At 37.3% G+C, this 18,276-nt stretch overlaps 1 protein-coding gene across 1 annotated transcript in view; it reads left to right on the forward strand.

The window, feature by feature from the left end:
• The window catches only part of MYO5B (myosin VB), a 582,592-nt gene that overhangs the window by 180,331 nt on the left and 383,985 nt on the right, over positions 1-18,276 (forward strand). The window contains exon 2 of the mRNA XM_044681604.1: positions 15,415-15,525. Within this exon, the coding sequence (XP_044537539.1) occupies positions 15,415-15,525 (111 nt within the window). The remainder of the gene's footprint in view (positions 1-15,414; positions 15,526-18,276) is intronic.

Genomic DNA, 18,276 nt, shown 5'->3' on the forward strand with positions numbered 1-18,276 from the left:
AACTGAAAGACAAGATGCATGGGAATAATTAAGAGCAGGCAATGGTGGGTTATTTGTATTGCTGGTTTTAGCATTTCTGTCTAGAATGATGTATAACTCCATCATTCATTCCAAGTTCCCTGGATATCTTCATTTCATACTCATATGGGTCCAGACTCCACCCTGAATCTAGCTCTACACTGAATTGCCCTGGATCCAATGGCTTCTGATGGGTAAACCTTGAATTTTTCTAGTCTGATGTGTGCTACTGTTTCTTAGTGGGGAGCACATGGCACAGGTATAATTCCAACCTTCTCTCATACTTTGGGGATCAAAGCTGTACTACTGTTCCTGTAGAGAACTTTCCAATTTTTCTATGACTCCATTTACCATCCCTGTGCACCACCCTTTTCCACACCTATATTATTACTGCTGCTTAGATTCTGATTCTCTCTCTCTCTCTCTCTCTCTCTCTCTCTCTCTCTCTCTCTCTCTCACACACACACACACACACACACACCACACACACACACACATACACACACACACACAACCTAAACTCTTTGAAAATAAGGAGTGTCTTACTCTTTCTGTTTGTATTCCCAACACTTAGCATAGTCCCTGGTAGTAAATTAATGCTTAACAAATGCTTTATCATTCAAAGTAAAATCCATGAATATTTATTAAGGAGTTTACTACATCCAAAATGTCATAAATGCTATGAGAGCTAGCAGTTACCCTACACTCCAGGAATTCACTCTTTCATGATCTACACACATGGAATTACCAGAGAACAAAAATTTAAGGGGTAAGTGTATAAAACTGATCACAATTGTAATAAGACTTAGGGAAAATAGACATAACTGTGGACCAAGATGACCTTAGAAAAAAGCTTCATGGATGATGTGTAGGGTTTGATTTGAGACTCCTAGGATCCTTGAGAAGACTGGTTACAAATTGGTACTTTCAATTTCTTTCCTCTCACCTTCTATTTAACTTTGTAGTTAGGCTTCCAGCTTTGTCAGTAAACCAAAATTACTCTCTCCAAAGGTACTAATGATGTGTTGCTTTAAAAAACAAACAAATAAACTCTTACCTTCTGTCTTAGAATTGACATTAAGTATCATTTTCAAGACAGAAGCAAGGTAAGGGCTAGGTAATTAGAATTAAGTAACTTTCTCAGGGTCACATAGATAGGAAGTGTCTGAGGTCAAATTTGAATCCAGGATCTCCTGTTTTCTGGGCCTGGCTCTCAATTCACTGAGCCACCCCGTTGGCCTTTAATGATCTTGTAATCACCAAATCCAATGGCCTTTTCCTTCAACCCTTATCTTTTTTATAGTTCCAAAGTCTTTGATACTGTTGATCATCTCATCTTCTCTTTGATATGCTTGTCTCTAGGTTTTTGTTACTCTGTTCTTTCCTTGTTTTTCTCCTACCTGTCTGACCACTTTTGCCTCCTTTGCTACGATTTTCACTCAGCTCATACCCACTAACTGTGGGGTTCCCCCAAAGCTCTGCTCAGGGCCCTCTTCTTCCTTTCTTATCTCCCTTTATTCCATTCGATGTGGTGATTGCATCAGCTCCTATATTTTCCCTTATTATCTCTATGCAGATGACTCTCCTACTTAATTGTCCAGCCCTAACCTCTTTCCTGACCTCCAGCATTGCATCTCCAACTGACCTCTTAGATCTCTCACACTGAATGTTCCAGAGGCATCTTAAACTCAACATGTCTATAAAACTGAACTCATTATCTTCACTACCACCACATATTACCCCCCATCCCCCCCAAGCCCTCCCATCTTCCTAACTTCCCTATTACTGTTGAGGGTACCATTACACTCCCAGTCATCTAGGTTTGCAACCTAAGTGTCAGCCCTGACTCTTCATTCTGTTTCATTTCCCATCCAATCAGCTGTCAAGTTCAATTGTTACCTGTAGGATCAAATAGAACATCCTTTGCCTAGAATTGGAATTAAAGGGGAATTCCAAAAGTTGGGGAATGGCTGGACTAGTTGTGGCATTTAATTATAACAGCATATTATTGTGTTATAAATAATGACAGTGGGGATAGGTTCAGAAAAACCTGAGAAGACTTACATGAACTGATGCAAAACGGAGTGACTAGAACCAGGAGAACATTGTGCCCAGTAACAGCAGCAACCTGTTAAAGACTTAGCTACTCTGATTAATACAATGTTCCATGACAGTTTCAAAGGACTCATGAAGAATATTTTTTCACTTTATTTTTCTTGCCATTTATTTATTTATTTGGTTATTTTGCAAGATGACTAATATGGTAATTTTATTTTGTATAACTTCACAGGTATAATGGGTGTCATACTGCTTGCCTTTTCAGTGGGTAGGGGGAAGGGCTAGAGCAGTGGTTCCCAAACTTTTTGGCCTACCGCCCCCTTTCCAGAAAAAATATTACTTAGCACCCCCTGTCACATACTATAACTGCCCCCTTACAGTTATTCACTGCCTCCAAATGCACCTGTGGCCATCACGCTCCTCTGGATCGCAGAAGCACCCACCAGGGGGCATTGGTGCCCACTTTGGGAATCACTGGGCTAGAAAAAGAGAGAGAATCTGGAACTCAAAATAAAAAAGAATGGTTAAAAAAATCCTTCTCCTGCTTTTTAAAGTTCTTTATAACTTGGTGGTTTCTTTCTGCCTTTCTAATCTTATTTTACTTTACTGCTCTCCACTAATATCCTTGTTATTCCTCAAACACAATATTCTATTTCCTAACTCCTAGCACTTTTTTAAAACCCTTAACTTCTGTGAATTGGCTCCTAGGTGGAAGAGTGGTAAGAATAGGTAATGGGGGGTCAACTGACTTGCCCAGGGTCACACAGCCGGGAAGTGTCGGAGGCCAAATTTGAACCTAGGACCTCCCGTCTCTAGACCTGATTCTCAATCCACTGAGCTACCCAGCTGCCCACCCCACTCCTAGCATTTTCACTAGTTGCTTCCCATGCCTAGAATGCTCTCTTTCATTTCTGCCTCTTAGTTTCCCTGGCTTCTTTAGGTATAAGCTAATGGCTCACATTTTACTAGAAGCCTTTCCTAGTCCTCCTTAATCTTAATACCTTATCTCTGAGACTACTCCCAAATTTATTTGTGTATAGTTTGATTGTATATGGTTTATATGTCGTCTTCACCATTAGATGGTGGGCTTTTTGAGAGTAGGAGTTCATCTTTTGCCTTTTTTGTGTTCCTAGTTCTTAGCTTAGGACTTGGCACATAGTAGGTACTTAATAAATGCTAGTTCACTGACTGGGTAGGAAGAAAGGTGCCATCCTAATGGTTTTCCCCTCCACCACTTAGAATTTCAATCATCCTTCAAGGCTCAGCTCAGGTGCTATCTCCTCTGAGAGGCTTCTCTTAAGTCTCCCATTTATTAGTTCATCATGTGAAATTACTTCATATATACTTTTAAATGTTTTATTTACATATGTGTTCTTGTGGAACCTTCTCTGCCCTAGAATGTAAGTTCCTTGAGCACAATACCTTGCACATAATAAGCACTTTATAAATACTTGTCAAATAAAAATGGATGAATAAAAGAAAGGACATTCTAAGCAAGGTAAATAGGCCAAGCAAATGCAGGGAAGTAGGAAAGAGGATGAAGTGTGCCTAGGGAGATGTACAGAGTATGTCCAATTGGATCAGGAGATTTATATTCTAGATTAGCCAGGGATAACAAGGCTAGATGGACAATAAAAGGAACAATTATGGCCTTGAAAATAAAGATCAGAACTGGATTTAATGTGAGAGGCAATAGAGTCATAGTTCTTAAAATTTTTTTGCATCCTGGACCCCTGCAGTATCTTGGTGAAGCCTATGGAGCCCTTCTTAGGATAATGTTTTTAAATGCATAAAGTAAAATACATAGGAATACAAAGAAAACAAATTCTATCAAAATATTTTTAAAAGTTTATAGATCCCAGTTTAAGAACAACTCTGCAGCAGGAGGAACTCTTATTGCTTCATGAGCAGAAGAGAAACATGATTAAAAATAAGACAAAAAAGCAGATGAGAAGACAACTCAACTCCATCGTTATTCAGGGTAGATTGGATGGGAGGTGTGTGGGATTAGCGATGGAGGCATGGCTAGAACACCTTGGTGGTAATTCAGGTATGAGGTGATGAAGGCCTGGACAGAAATGGTGGCATGGGACATAAAAAGGAAGATACTAACACAAAGAAAGAAAATAACATGATCTTGTGATGTATTGAATTATATAGGATAAAAGAAAGAGAACTGTGGAATGTAACTCCAAGGCATAATCTGAGAAGCTGTTAAAGTGAAAGTTTTATAAAAGAAAAGGAGTAATTGGAAAAGCATAACTTAGGGAAGGAGCAGGAAAAGAATAATTTCAGTTTTTGATGAATAGTATGAAAAGAGCAATACATTTCTATGATATTTTGCAAAGGGCTTTTACATAGGGTATGTAATATTCAAAGCATTTTCCATACTACACCCCTGCATGAGTGTCAGCTGACAGTCTCTTAACAGCACATCACCACCATTTTCTCTCTCAGGTCCAAGATTATCATCTCTAACTCAGACAGTGAGTAATAAATATGCTGAGCAAACTATGTTCCCTGATCCCCAAAGTATGCCTATTTTCTACCCTCTATATTCTGGCTTTGGACTAAATGTTGTCAGTCTCTCTGTAACTAATGATGACAACAGATTTTAGATGACTTTACAATTTGACATTGTCTGTGTGTGTGTGTATGTGTGTATGTGTGTTAAATATATAACCCACATAGAGAAATTAAAATGTAGATCATATTACAAAATTAAATATATATTATAGTATGTAAACATAAGATCTATAATGAAATATATTATCAAAATATAATTTATAGGCTTGATAATTATAGATTAACAAGTAGGAAAACTTGGTGATACAATATTGACCTGGAGCCAGGATAACCTGAGTTCAAGTACAGCCTCAGACACTTAGTAGCTGTGTGAATCCTAACAAGTTGCTTAAACTCCTTCACCCTAAGTTACCTCATCTGTAACATGGAGATAATAATAGTACCTACCTCCCAGGGTAGTTGTGGTAAAATGAGATAACATTTGTAAAGCACTTTTGTAAAGCAAACTTTAAAACTCTACATAAATGCCAGCTATTATTATATAGAAGTGTATTGTATAACTGTCATCCATGATTTTGAGCCTTACAAAAAGAATATTTTTTTCCCTTTATCTCTGCCTTCCCTTCTTTAGCCCCACAGTGCTGTGGTGCTTTTCTGTAGACATTCTTAATTCTCCTTCCTAATTTTCAATGTTGGGTTGTTCTCCTGGGGTGAGGGCACGATGGGATTGCTCTGGGTGGCCCCATGTCAAAGTGGCCTTGCAGCTGATCTTGAATGGCATACACATGGCTAGTCCAATTAATTAAACAAAAATGAACAGCAGCCACATTCTCTGCTGCTTTACTCTCTGTGGGAGCTGTCACCAGAGTTATAGTCCTGGGGTAGAGATTGGGCTGCAGTGAAGAGGAAAAGAAAGAGGAAGAACTTGTTCTCCTCTTTTGGAACATCTTCCCTAAGGGATCTGCTCTCTCACTTGCTCCTGCTCCTTATAGCTTATTTCACTTGAACTCATAGGTTCTCATAACTCTTGTCCCAGAGTAGAAGTTGAATGCCATAACAATTAAATACCCAAGTTGGCCTGCCAAGAAGAGTTCCGATAAGACATCTCCATTCTTTCTTTGCAGGGAGTGGGAGTGGGGTGGAAGCCACAATCATACTATACTGCATATGAATTTATGCTCTTTGGACATATTGCTTATGTGGAACTTTTCCTCCCTTTTTTCTTTGGAATGGCTCTTGGGATGTGGTGAGGAGAAAGATGTACTTGGAAATCTAGATGATATAAGAAGAAAATATACCAACAAAATTCACTTTCCAAAAAGGTTTAAAAAAAAACCACAACTCTTATCTACATTCCCCACATGCTTCTCAACATACTTCAGTTTACCTGAGCAGCTTAGAGACTGTGCCCACTTTTCCCGAGGTCATTGACTTCATTGAAGAAATTCGAGCTTTGCTCCAAACCTAGTTTTGCTTCAGTCCCCCTGGCGCCAGACTGACATGAAGGTTTCCAGTACATATAGTGCGTTTCAGGGAAGGGAGACTATTCCTGGCTGGGAAAACTTAAATTAGAGTGAATAAATAACAACTTGGCATGCCACTTTGGAAAGGCCACTGACCTCTGCTCCACAGGAGTGTAAATTCAGTCACTAAGTAAACTAGAAGGTAAAGGAAATTTGGTCTTTACAGATGTAACCAGGCTGGTGGCTTTTATTGGAGATACATGGAAATTGAATATGCTCTAGATTTATAAGGAGAAAAAGTGGTTAACACATGAGTCAAGGAGGTTCTGGGTCATATGTGACATGTAATCATTTTCTTTCTCTAGGCTCTCATCACCTCCTTGGAGTCTTCCAATATGGCTCCCAAATTGGTCTTTCAGCCTTCATGCCATATTTCACAGATACCAAAATGATATTCCTAAAGCATGGTTATGGTTTGTTTGTCCCCTTGTTCAAGAAATTCCAGTAATTCCCTATTACCTCTCAGTTTCATTTTCAATAAAGTTTCATTTTCAAAGCCCTTCACAATGTGGCTCCAGCCTACCTTCATGGACAAGATTCCTCTTCATGTACTCTGAGTTGAAGCCAAGGTTGGCTTATTTGCTCTTCCCCAACCTTCATGTTTCATTTCCTATTGCTGTACCTTTACACAGGCTACCCCTCATGCCCTAAATTCACCCCTTTCCTTCTCTCAAGGTGAAATACATTGGTTCTATAACATTAAAATCAATTGAAGGAAGTGGACTTGTTTAGCATGGGGAAAAGAAAATTAAGTACTATGATAGCTTTCTTCAAGAACTTGAAGGACTGTCATATGGAGGGAAAGATTAGGCTTGCTCTTTTTGGTTCTAGTGGACAATATCAGGAACATTGAGTGCAAGTTAGGCCAATTTAGGCTATTTGGTGATGCAAATTTCCTAACAATTAGAGCTATACAAAATTGAAATGGGCATCTGGGAAGGTAATGGGCTTCCCTTCCTTGGAGGTCTTTAAACAGAAGCTTGTCTCATCCCCACATATTTATTGCCTTATGGGAAATGGTGTAGAGGAAGTCAGATTCATTGTGTGAAATTGCTTTGAAATAAGGAAAAACCAGGTGACTTTAGTTGAATAGCCTTAAGACACAAATTTATCTTCTGTTTTACTCCTCTTCTTCTGAACTTCACAAAAAATGGTGGCTATTTGGTTAGATGTTATTTTCTTCTCTGCATTTTCAGAAAGTAGAAGTAGAGTAGTTTTGTATCCTTCCCAGCTAAAGCAGTATCTATAAAACCTCCTGAGAGTGAGGCTCTCCTCTTCATAAGTATAATTTGAAATGTTCAAGTAAATCTGTTCCTTTCCATTTCTACTGCTACCATTCTGCTTTAGACCTTTAATGCCTCAACTAAAGGTTATTTATGTTCAAAGCACTGTTCATGGCACTGAAGAAGAATTGACTAGATTGACATACCATCTTCTGTTCATTTTAGAATATAGCTGGTTGAAATGCCCCACAGTTCCAGTGAGGTGTATATCTCTCTCTTTCCCCTTTTGTGTTGTTCAACTATCCCATTTAGAAGGAAATGCATCCTATTTTGTTTTGAAGATATGGGAAGACCAGGATTCAGTTATACCTCTAATATGGATATACTTTATATACTGTGACTTGGTTAATCTGGTCCCAACTATCTCTCTTTCCAGGCTATACAAACTATTCCTTTTGGTTTGCCCATTCATTGAGACTTCCTCCATGCCTAGTATCAAGGAGGTAGGGCATCTGAGGTTTGAATTACCTGGAGGTTGAAGAGTATAGGGTATCCTTCACACAGCTGGTAGCTTTGTCATTGTTTACAACCTTATTTGTCTTTCTCCAAAGCAAGGGAAAGGTTTTTTCCCCTTTTCCAGATATTTCTTAAGATTATTTGAACTTAATTTAGTCATCAAGTACTTTTTTTATAAACCCTTACCTTTCTTCTTAGAATCAATTGATTCTAAGGCAGAAGAGCAGTAATGGCTAGGCAGTGGGTTTAAGTTACTTGCCTAGGGTCTCACAGCTAGGAAGTGTCTGAAGCCAGATTTGAACCTAGGACCTCCCATTTCTAGGTCTGGCTCTCCACAGAGCCAACTAGCTATCCCCAATCATCAAGTATTTTAGACACTCTCCAGGTGGCAGGCATTTAACTAATTTCTTTATCAAAAGATATTTGTGTACTTACTATGTGTTATATACAACAAAAGTCCTTTTGGAGAGCAAGGACCATTTGTGTGTTCTCCAGATACTGTCATCCACAAAAAATAGTTCACTTAATCTCTCAATAGCCGTCCTAATTTGTAACCATAACTTCTTTAACTGTCTTGCTTTTTGTCAGTGAGGACTTTAGTCTTCAGTTCTAAGAGGTCATATAAGTAGGTAACATCTCTTCCTAGTCTAATTTCCTGCTCAAAAGAGACCATAAGGAATAGTCTTTTCCCTGAAAAAGCTTATGATCTAATTGCAGAAATAAAACACATTGATATTCTAATTAAACACAAAGTAGCACATAAATACCAAAGGAAAGGGATTGACATTAAGCACTATAGGAATTCATAAGAGGAGTCAATGTGAGTAATGTGGAAAAAGGCTTTACTTGTTCATGGCAGAATTCATGTATTGATCTTTGTATTCTTCCCTGTTCCACTTCTCATTTCTAGTACTTAGAAGAGAGCTTTGCACAAAGGTATCAAAAAATGTTTGTTAAATGACATTGTATTTAATTATCAGATAGAGATTAGAGTCCATGAGATTTGGAAGACAGGAAAAGTAGAATTTCCCTCAATCCAACTCAGGTGCCATCTCCTTTATGATGTCTTCCTTGATACCTCACTTGTGAATTTGTTTCCCTCCACAGATAACCTTGAATTTAGCATATGCATATATGCTGTATGTTACGTGTTAGCAGATTATAAACTCCTTAAGAGCACGACCTGTTTTACTGGTTAGATGGATGAATAATTAATGCTGGAAAATGACAATGGATTATGTTTTCATTCCTTTTTTTAAAACCCTTAACTTCTGTATTAGAATCAATACTGTGTATTGCTTCCAAGGCAGAAAAGCAATAAAGGCTAGGCAATGGGTTTTAAGTGACTAGCTCAGTGTTACACATCTAAGAAGTGTTAGAGGTCAAATCTGAACCCAGAACCTTCCATTTCTAGGCCTTTCTCTCAATCCTCTGAGCCACCTAGCTGCCCCTGTGCTTTCATACCTTTTGTACCCTGATATGTGGTTTCTTTGGGATGGGGTTTGGAGGGGAGGATTTAACATTTACAGATAAATAGTTTTATTCATAATAAGACTAAAGAATTCCCACATTTCCTATCATTTCTATTTTATTAAATTACATTATAGAGACAAGTTTATTCGGTGAATAAGGTTGTTGGCTTTCTTCCACTCCCCACCCCATTTGTTGAAATAAGTGTGGCTTGACTCAACATTGCTAGTGCAATAATCCATAAAGGAATTAAGTAATAAGGTTACCAAGTGATATTCAAGGATCAACTCAGCACTGAAATGTTACTGGCCTTCATGGATAAAAGACTCCAGAAACATCTTATTAATTAAAATAAGCTTAAAATGCCTTATATTTGGGTGGCATTTTTATTCCTAAGTCCTATCATCTCTCTCTCTCTCTTATCTTCACAATACCCCAAGGAGGTTAATAGGAATAGATATTAAAATCATCATAATATAGATGAGGAGGGAAGAGCCCAGAGTGATTAACCAGCAAATATTTGTGTTTAACTTCCTGGTGCAAGACATTGTGTTAGTACTGTGAGATTTACTAGGAAATAGCACATTTCTGTTCCTGCCGAGAACCTCTCAGCCAAGTTGAAGACACAAGACTTAAATATATGTAATATGAATTCAAGAAGAGCTAAATAACAACACAAAACATAACTCAAGACCATAATACTGATTTCTCATATCATAATGATAAGCTTAAGTGATTTGCTCAAAAGCTATCAATCTCATCCCAAGTCTGGAACCGTGGTTGCAACTTATAGTCCAGTCTCCCCCTCTTGCATCTTGATGATGACAGTTCAGTATCCTCCAAACATAGGTCCTTTGATGGGGAAAAAGGACAAGTCTTGTCCATGTCCTTTTGGGCAGAATTCCTCATGGACTGTGGAATTAAATGCAAGTCCTGTTTTGTGTTGGACTGGTGGGCTCTGCATTACCTGTTGATGGGAGATCCTTGGCCATATAATTGAGAACTCAGCATCATGGATGATGTGGATCACTTCAGAGAGACCAGGCATAAGCAGTATAATTAAAGTTTAGAAGGCAGCACCTTAATGAAAGGTCAGTGGAATCGAGTGGTTGGTTTCAGTGACAGTAAATGATGACAGGTTGGATTGTGAAGAAGAATTAGCTGACAGTAAAGGTTGTTAAACACAGCTCAGGAAAAGAATCTGTCAAGTTTCCTTCTTTAGAGATTTCATAGGAAGCAGGGTCTCGATATCTCTGTTGACTGTCAGAATTTAAGGAAGGCTCTCTTGGAGTCAGGGAGGCAATTATGGAGATATCCTGAGGTGCCTCCACCCTAGTGCCAAAAAGAAATAGTATTTGCTTTTTATCAAGAGGTTGGAATGTCAAGAATTCAAGTTCATAGATGCTACTTTCATAATGATAAGTATTCCAAATGCACTGCATTGGGACTAACATCAGTATCAAAATGGGCTTTAATATATAGTAAAGAAAATCATGTTTGCAGTAGAGAGTGTGTACTCTCTGTACATACAGATGCTTGCTGGCAACTGAACATCAGTAAGGCACCACATTTAAATTTCTCTCTAGAAACAAGTATGAAATGGCAGTGTAAAATGATGGAAAGGACTCTGGATTTAGTCAGAATATTTGAGTTCAACTCTAGATCTGTAACTCGTTCAACTTGTATGACCTTGAGCAAGTTGTACAACTCCTCTGGGCTTCAGTTTTATTTTCTCCCAATGAAAGAATTAGATTAGGTGATCTGAAACATTATTTCTAGTTCTAGATCTTTAATCCTGTTTTTTTTTCTGATCCTATCCTTTCTTTCTGCACATTTTTGTAAAACCTTGCTGAGAGGAGAAGTATGGTCTATAGTGAGGAATCTCCTATTCTTTTTCTCTCCTTCATTCGTTCCTTCGTTCCTTCATTCCTTCGTTCCTTCCTTCGTTCCTTCCTTCCTTCCTTCCTTCCTTCCTTCCTTCCTTGTCTCTTTCTTTCTGTCCCTGACTCTCTTTCCCCCCATAGAAAGGTAGTATATCTATATAGGAAAGCAGTCTATAACTTTCACCTCATCAGTATTTCCAGGGTACTTCCCTAAAGGGCTAAAAAGTATAGATGCAAACATATAGGAGAAGTGCTCTTTGTAATGGGTTTGCTTAGAAGGAAATTAGGCTAGGTAATGATGTTGTTTATCTGCATGACCACTTAACCCAAGGCTAAATTGGCAAAAGTGGGACATTAATGAAGATGTGGCTATAAACCTAGTTGGAGGTTGAGAGATTGAGTAGAATTTTTTTTTTTTTGGTACATGTTAGTATTTACAGAACTCACAAACACATCATCTTTATGAGACATTCAGTGACATTTAGAATTATGCTTGGATAATTTCCTGGTTGCAATTTCAATAGCTACAGAGCTGATTTTGGCAGGGTTGCCATTAACCAATTAGAAACATTTAAAAACACATTTTAAATATTTGTTCCACTAATTACTTTATTGTGACTTGTGAAAGAATTTGCCTTTGTTATTTGAATGTAATGGAGAACAGACCAGCAGAGACTCCTGAGATCCTTTTGTATCATTTCTGTGGCAAGGCCCTTGCCTTATCTCTAAAGTGTTGCATTAAATCAGAAGCTGATTTTTAGAATATAAAATAAAGCGATTTAATGTCTTCTTTTCTTGCATAAGCATTTCTGGACATATTTTATCATCTTTCATTCTCTCAGCGCTGTGCCTTCTCCCAAACTTCAGTGAATCTTCACTTACTTCAAAACAAAAATATCACCAATAAAAATACCAGATTATAGTAGCCATCTCACACTCTCTCTTAAGAAAGAGGAAAGTGCACTTCCTCATTAATGATAAAAAATTTCCTTCTTTCACATATGAAGCAAATATATCACCCTTTTTGTCCGGGTTTAAAACAAAATTATCTTTAAAAATGTATATTTTCTATATAGTTAGTTTCTTGTGGTTACACATAGCCATCCCAAAACTTAACTATTGCATAATAATTTAATTTCCTTGTATTTTAAAATATGAGTATATGTAACTTTAAAATCATTTTTACATCAAACTTTGTATTTCTTTTATATGTATCTTGTATTTATTTTAAATATATAATTCAACATGCTGTCCTCCTTGTCTATGGTCATTTCTGGCCTTCTGGTTTTTCTCTCACCTTTCATTTCGGCTACTTTATTTCTACCTCTTCTTTCTCTTCTCTATCTGAACTCTTTCCCTATGAATAATAAAAAAATATCAGTGTAACAAATATACATTATCCAGCAAAGTAAATTCTCACATTGAATATGTTTCAAAATGTGTATCATTTCTGTATTTTGGAGTCATCAGCTCTCTGTCAGGAAGCGGATAGCATGCTTCATCATTGGCCTTTGGGAATCTTGGCTGACAATTACATTATTGCAATAAGGCTGTCATTTGTTTAGAAAGTACTGTTATTTTTAAAAATTTGCTCATCCTAATCATTTGCTAAAGATATTCCCTCTTGTCTTCATTTCTTCCTTGATTTTTGTCAACATTACTTTGAAGTTGTTTTTTAATAACTATCTTGTATATTTGGATAAGTCACTGTCCAAACTGTTGATTCATTTTCTTATTATAATGCTTTAGAAGAAGTAGCCTAGCAGAGTAGGGAAAGGTCTTGGGTTAAAACCTAATGTGTGTGTACACACACACACACACACACACGTATATAATGTACTACTTCAGGGTATTCCACACAGTTGGGTAACTGTTGTTGGAAGACTTTAATGAATGGGTTTATTCTTTTGTAAACTTTCAAAGTTTGCCTCTCAAATGTCCAGTTTTTGTCTTCTTTTTTTTCTTTTTTCCTATTTTTATTTTTATTTTGAGTATTTTCCCATATTTACATGTTTCATGTTCTTTCCTTCTCCCCAAACCTCCCTAACCCCCTTTAGCCAATGCACAATTCCACTGGGTTTTACATGTATCCTTGATTAATACCTAATTCCATATTATTGATAATTGGATTAGAGTTATCAGTTAGTGTCTTCATCCCCAATAATTTCCATATCAGCCCATGTGTTCAAGCAGTTCCAGTTTTTCAAGCATGAAAAGCACAGTTGATTTTCCTCTGTGTTTCTCCTACCACAGTTCTTCCCCTGAATGTGGCTAGATTTTTTCTCAATAGTCCCTCAGCCTTGCTCTTGATTCTTGCATTGCTGCTAGTAGAGAAGTCCGTTACATTCGCTTGTACCACAGTGTATCAGCCTCTGTATATAATGTTCTCTTGGTTCTGCTCCTTTCATTCTGCATCAATTCCTGGAGGTCATTCCAGTACACATGGGATTCCTCCAGTTCTTTATTCCTTTGAGCACAATTAGTACTCCATCACCAACATTCTCTCATTTTCCAATTTTTTGCCACCACAAAGAACACGGCTATAAATATTTTTGTACAACTCTTTTTCCTTATGATTTCTATGGGGTATAAACAAAGCAGTGCTATGGCTGGATCAAAAGGCAGGCAGGCATTTAAAATCCTTTGGGCATAATTCCAAATTGCCTTCCAGAATGGTTGAATCAATTCACGACTTCACCAGCAATGAATTAGTGTCCCAATTTTGCCACATCCCCTTCAATATTTATTACTTTCCTTTGCTGGCATTTTAGCCAATCTGCTAGGTGTGAGGTGCTACCTCAGATTCTTTTGATTTGTATTTCTCTAATTGTTAGAGATTTAGAACACTTTCTCATGTGCTTATTGATACTTTTGATTTCTTTATCTGAGAATTGCCTATTCATGTCCCTTGCCCATTTATCAATGGGGGATAGCTTGATTTTTTTGTACAATTGATTTAGCTCCTTGTATATTTGAGTAATTAGACCTTTGTCTGAGTTTTTTGTTATAAAGATTTTTTTTCCCAATTTGTTGCTTCCCTTCTAATTTTGGTAGCATTGGTTTTGTCTTTACAAAACCTTTTTAGTTTAATGTAGTCAAAATTATTTATTTTACATTTTGTAATTTTTTCTAGCTCTTGCTTGGTTTTAAAATCTTTCCTTTCCCAGAGATCTGACAGTTTTTGTCTTCTTAAGGTTTGCCATGTTTTGCTGGATTTATAGTCCATGTTTCTTAATTTTGAGCACGTATCAGGGGATATTTATCTTGTAGGACTTCTTCATTTGCTTCTGGTACTTCAGCAGACTTCATAGTGGTTTAGTATTTTTATTTGTACTCATACTCTTCTTTCCTTTCCAATTTTCTTATTTAAGCTGAATCTTAATTTTTTTTACTTCTTAAAAGTTATATTACAAATTTTTGTATCTGAGCTCTTTCTTTTGGGAGAGGAAGAGTATATACCTATTTAATCCTCTAAGTCTAGAACTTTTCATTGGTCTTATTTCCTTGTAACCATGGCATCTCAACACACTGCATATTACAATGAGGAAAACCCATTGAGAACCATTTTTATCTTAATTTTTTCTCTTTTCTCAAAAATGTCCAAAAAGTTAAAAAATACTGTATTCATAGTAGCTCTTTTTTCAATGGCAAAAAAACCCCTAGAAACTAAGGGGGTATCTATCATTGGAGAATGGCTGAATAAGTTGTGGTATATGAATGGGGAGGTATGCTATTGTGATATAAGGAATGATGAAGGGGACAATTTCAGGGAAACCTGAAAAGAATTTTATGAAGTGATACAGTGGAAAATTAGCAGAACCAGGAGAACAATTTATAACCACAATATTAGAAAGACAAACAACTTTGAAAGTCTCATGAACTCTCATCAACACAAAGACGAATTATGATTTCAGAAAACTCATGAAGAAACATGATCACCACCTCCTGACAGGAGCACTCAGTGCACATTGAAACATATTTTCCTTTGGACATGTCAAATGTGGCCATTTGTTTTATTTGAGTATACATGTTTGTAACAGTGATTTTGCTTTTCTTTTTTAATGCAGGAGGAGGTGGGAGGGAGAGAAGAAAGATTTTTAATTAAAAAAAATAAAATTTAATTTAAAAAAAACCAATGTCCAAAGAAGCACTTTTAGGGAAATGAAAATCTGACTCATTTGTGATCTTGTCTTGCAGTTCACAAGGGTTTGGATCCCTGACCCTGATGAAGTATGGCGATCAGCAGAGATAGTCAAGGACTACAAGGAGGGTGAGAAAATTCTCCAACTGAAACTTGAAGATGAAACTGTAAGTGTTTTGTTTATAAATGTTCTTGATTAATGAGAATAGAATTAAACCTTAGACTGAAAATTCTTTGGATACCAAGGTCTATATGCATGTGTAGTTCCTTATAGAGGAAGCCTATTAAAGTCATAAGGCATAATTTAATACTTAATAATTTCCTTTTTGTGCAATTGTGATAATATATTGAAAGTAATCTTTTAAGAAAGGACTGCCAGAAATTTGTTCATAAATCAAATTTCACCAACATTCGAAGACATTTATAGTCAGAACTTTTCCCACCTCTAACCTTTTTTTTGGTCTGTAACTTTCCTTCTATAATTTTATGCAGAATGGCAACATAGCCAGGCAACTATGCAATACCAGGCATTGCACTAAATGTTGGGGATTCAGATATAAGCAAAAAAGAAGGTTTAAAAAACTTACATTTTAAAGGGGGAAATAATATATAAATAGGGGATGAAAAGGGACCTGCACAGGGCCATTATGGCAAAGTCTAGAGAATTAGGAGTACAGCTAGTAGGGGAATGAAACATAGTTTCAATGGAGGTTTGGGGAGGAATTCAGCAAGTGGAGAAGGGAACTAGCTTGAAGAGAGATTTTTAAGGTGAGAAGACAGCTGAGTAATGGAGGCAGAGTCTGAACAGAGCACAACTAGGAGGAATCAAAACAAAATCTTGTTAGTTGTTTAATGCCCTTCTCTCCCCCACCTTTACAGACTTCTTATACCTCACCCCCCCCCCCCCCCCCCCCCCCCCCGTCACTCTTCAGTCGTCCTAACTGTTCCCTTAATAAGACATTCCATCTCTGGCTGTCCCCACCATGCCCCAAATACTTTGCCCTCTCATTTCTGCCTACTGCCTTCCCTGGATTCCTTTAAGTCCCAACTAAAAGGGCATTTTTTACCGAAAGCCTTTTCCAAACCCACTTAATTTTAATGCCTTCCTTTTGTTGATTATCTCCTAAATAGCCTGTAAATAGTCTGTACATATTTGTTTGCTTGTTGGCTTACCCATTAGATTGTTCCTTAAGGGCAGGGGCTTTTTTTTTTTTTAACTCTTACTTTCTGTCTTAGTAAAAATTCCAAGACAGAAGGGCAAGAGCTAGCAAGTGAGGTTAAGTGACTTGCCTGGGGTCATAAGAAGACAGGAGGAAGTCAAATTTGAAACCAGGTCCTCCCAACTTCAGGCCTGGTGCTCTATCCACTATACCATCTAATTACCCTGCAAACCTCTTAGTGCCTTTGAAAAGTTACTTTTTCTTCCTTTTCCTTATGTCTACCTATGAATCAGAGCCTCTTCACCTACTAGAGGTTTTCTTTTCATTCTTTTAATGTTTTGGGGGAATACCAATATACAACTTGGATTGTCTATCTATTATCTCATTTTGTTATATTGACAAATCCATCTCTTTTTTTCAATCAATTGTTTCCTCTCATATTGCTTGTGCCACTTTTCTTGCTCAAGCCACCATTCATTCCTTTTAGCTTTTATTTTTATGTTCTCTTTTAACTTACTTGGAAGATCAGTACTTCTGAAATTCTGCTGCTGCAGGATTCACAATCATGCTGTGAACTAGGAAAAACTAGGGGGAAAAAACTAGGAAGTTTTCATGTTCAAGTGAAATTTATGTGGCACTTTTTTGGGATGGATCACTCTAAATACTGTGTAGTTTTTTAAATCCTCTCCTCCTACTCTGTTCATTGTCCTTCTGACTCGTTTTTCAAAAATGTACATGTCAGTGAACTAGTCCAGTGGATTGTCTGTCAGGCTGCATGTCAGCCATCTGGATAATGTGAATTTCTGATATTCTTTAGTTTTCAGATTCATTGAATTTTCAGAGTGCCTACTTTACAAAGCATTGTCTTCCTGTGGCTACAGTGATTTTAAAAAAATGAGAAAGATTCAGTCTCCATCTTCAAGGAGCAGAGTATTATCTCTTTGGGAGACAGGGAGATAAGAATCGAAGTTATCAGAGTACAAGGGAGTTGGTATTAGTTTGAAGAAGGGAATAAACAAATAACACCTGGGATCCAGAGGAGGGAGAGGTGCCATTTTTTCCTGTTGAGGATGTTAATTTCCTAAAGAAGTCTGCATTTGTGCTTGGCCTTGAGGGATGAGGTAGAGTTTGTGACAAGTAGAGAATTAGGAGGATGAAGTTAATGGCATAAGTGAAAGGCAAGGAAATAGAAAAACATTAGGTATGTTTGATCATCAATAAGTAATCCATTTGACCTTAGTCTGAAATAAGCATGGGAAGATATTGCCATGTTGAGGTGGGCCTTGAATATCACACTAAAGAAATATGGGCAATAATCCATAGTCACTGAGTAGCCATTAAAAGTTTCTGAGCAGTAGAGTGATGTGATTAAAGCTCTGCTTTAGGAAAATAAACCTAGAGAAATGTTTTGGTTGAATAGTGCCAGGAAGACCAGGTTAGAGACTGATGCATTAATGTTGGTGAGAGGTAATGATGACCTGGATTGGGGTGAATATAAAGGAAGGTGCTAGATAAGAAGCATTAGAGAATTAGAAGGAACAGGATTTAGCAAGTAATTAGATAAGGATGGAGGGGAGGAGAAGAAGAGGGAAGAGTTAAAGATGACTATAGAATTTTGAGCCTTGAGTGAGTGATTGGAAGACTGGAGGAAGCATCCATGTAAATGAGTGATTCAGAGAGCAGTTAATTTGGATTGAGGAGTGAGTTATTCCAGTTTTGAACTTTTGTTTGATTTACTGTTGGATCATCCAATAAGCA

Source organism: Gracilinanus agilis, chromosome 1, assembly GCF_016433145.1.
Source record: "Gracilinanus agilis isolate LMUSP501 chromosome 1, AgileGrace, whole genome shotgun sequence".
Taxonomy (NCBI): Eukaryota; Metazoa; Chordata; class Mammalia; order Didelphimorphia; family Didelphidae; genus Gracilinanus; species Gracilinanus agilis.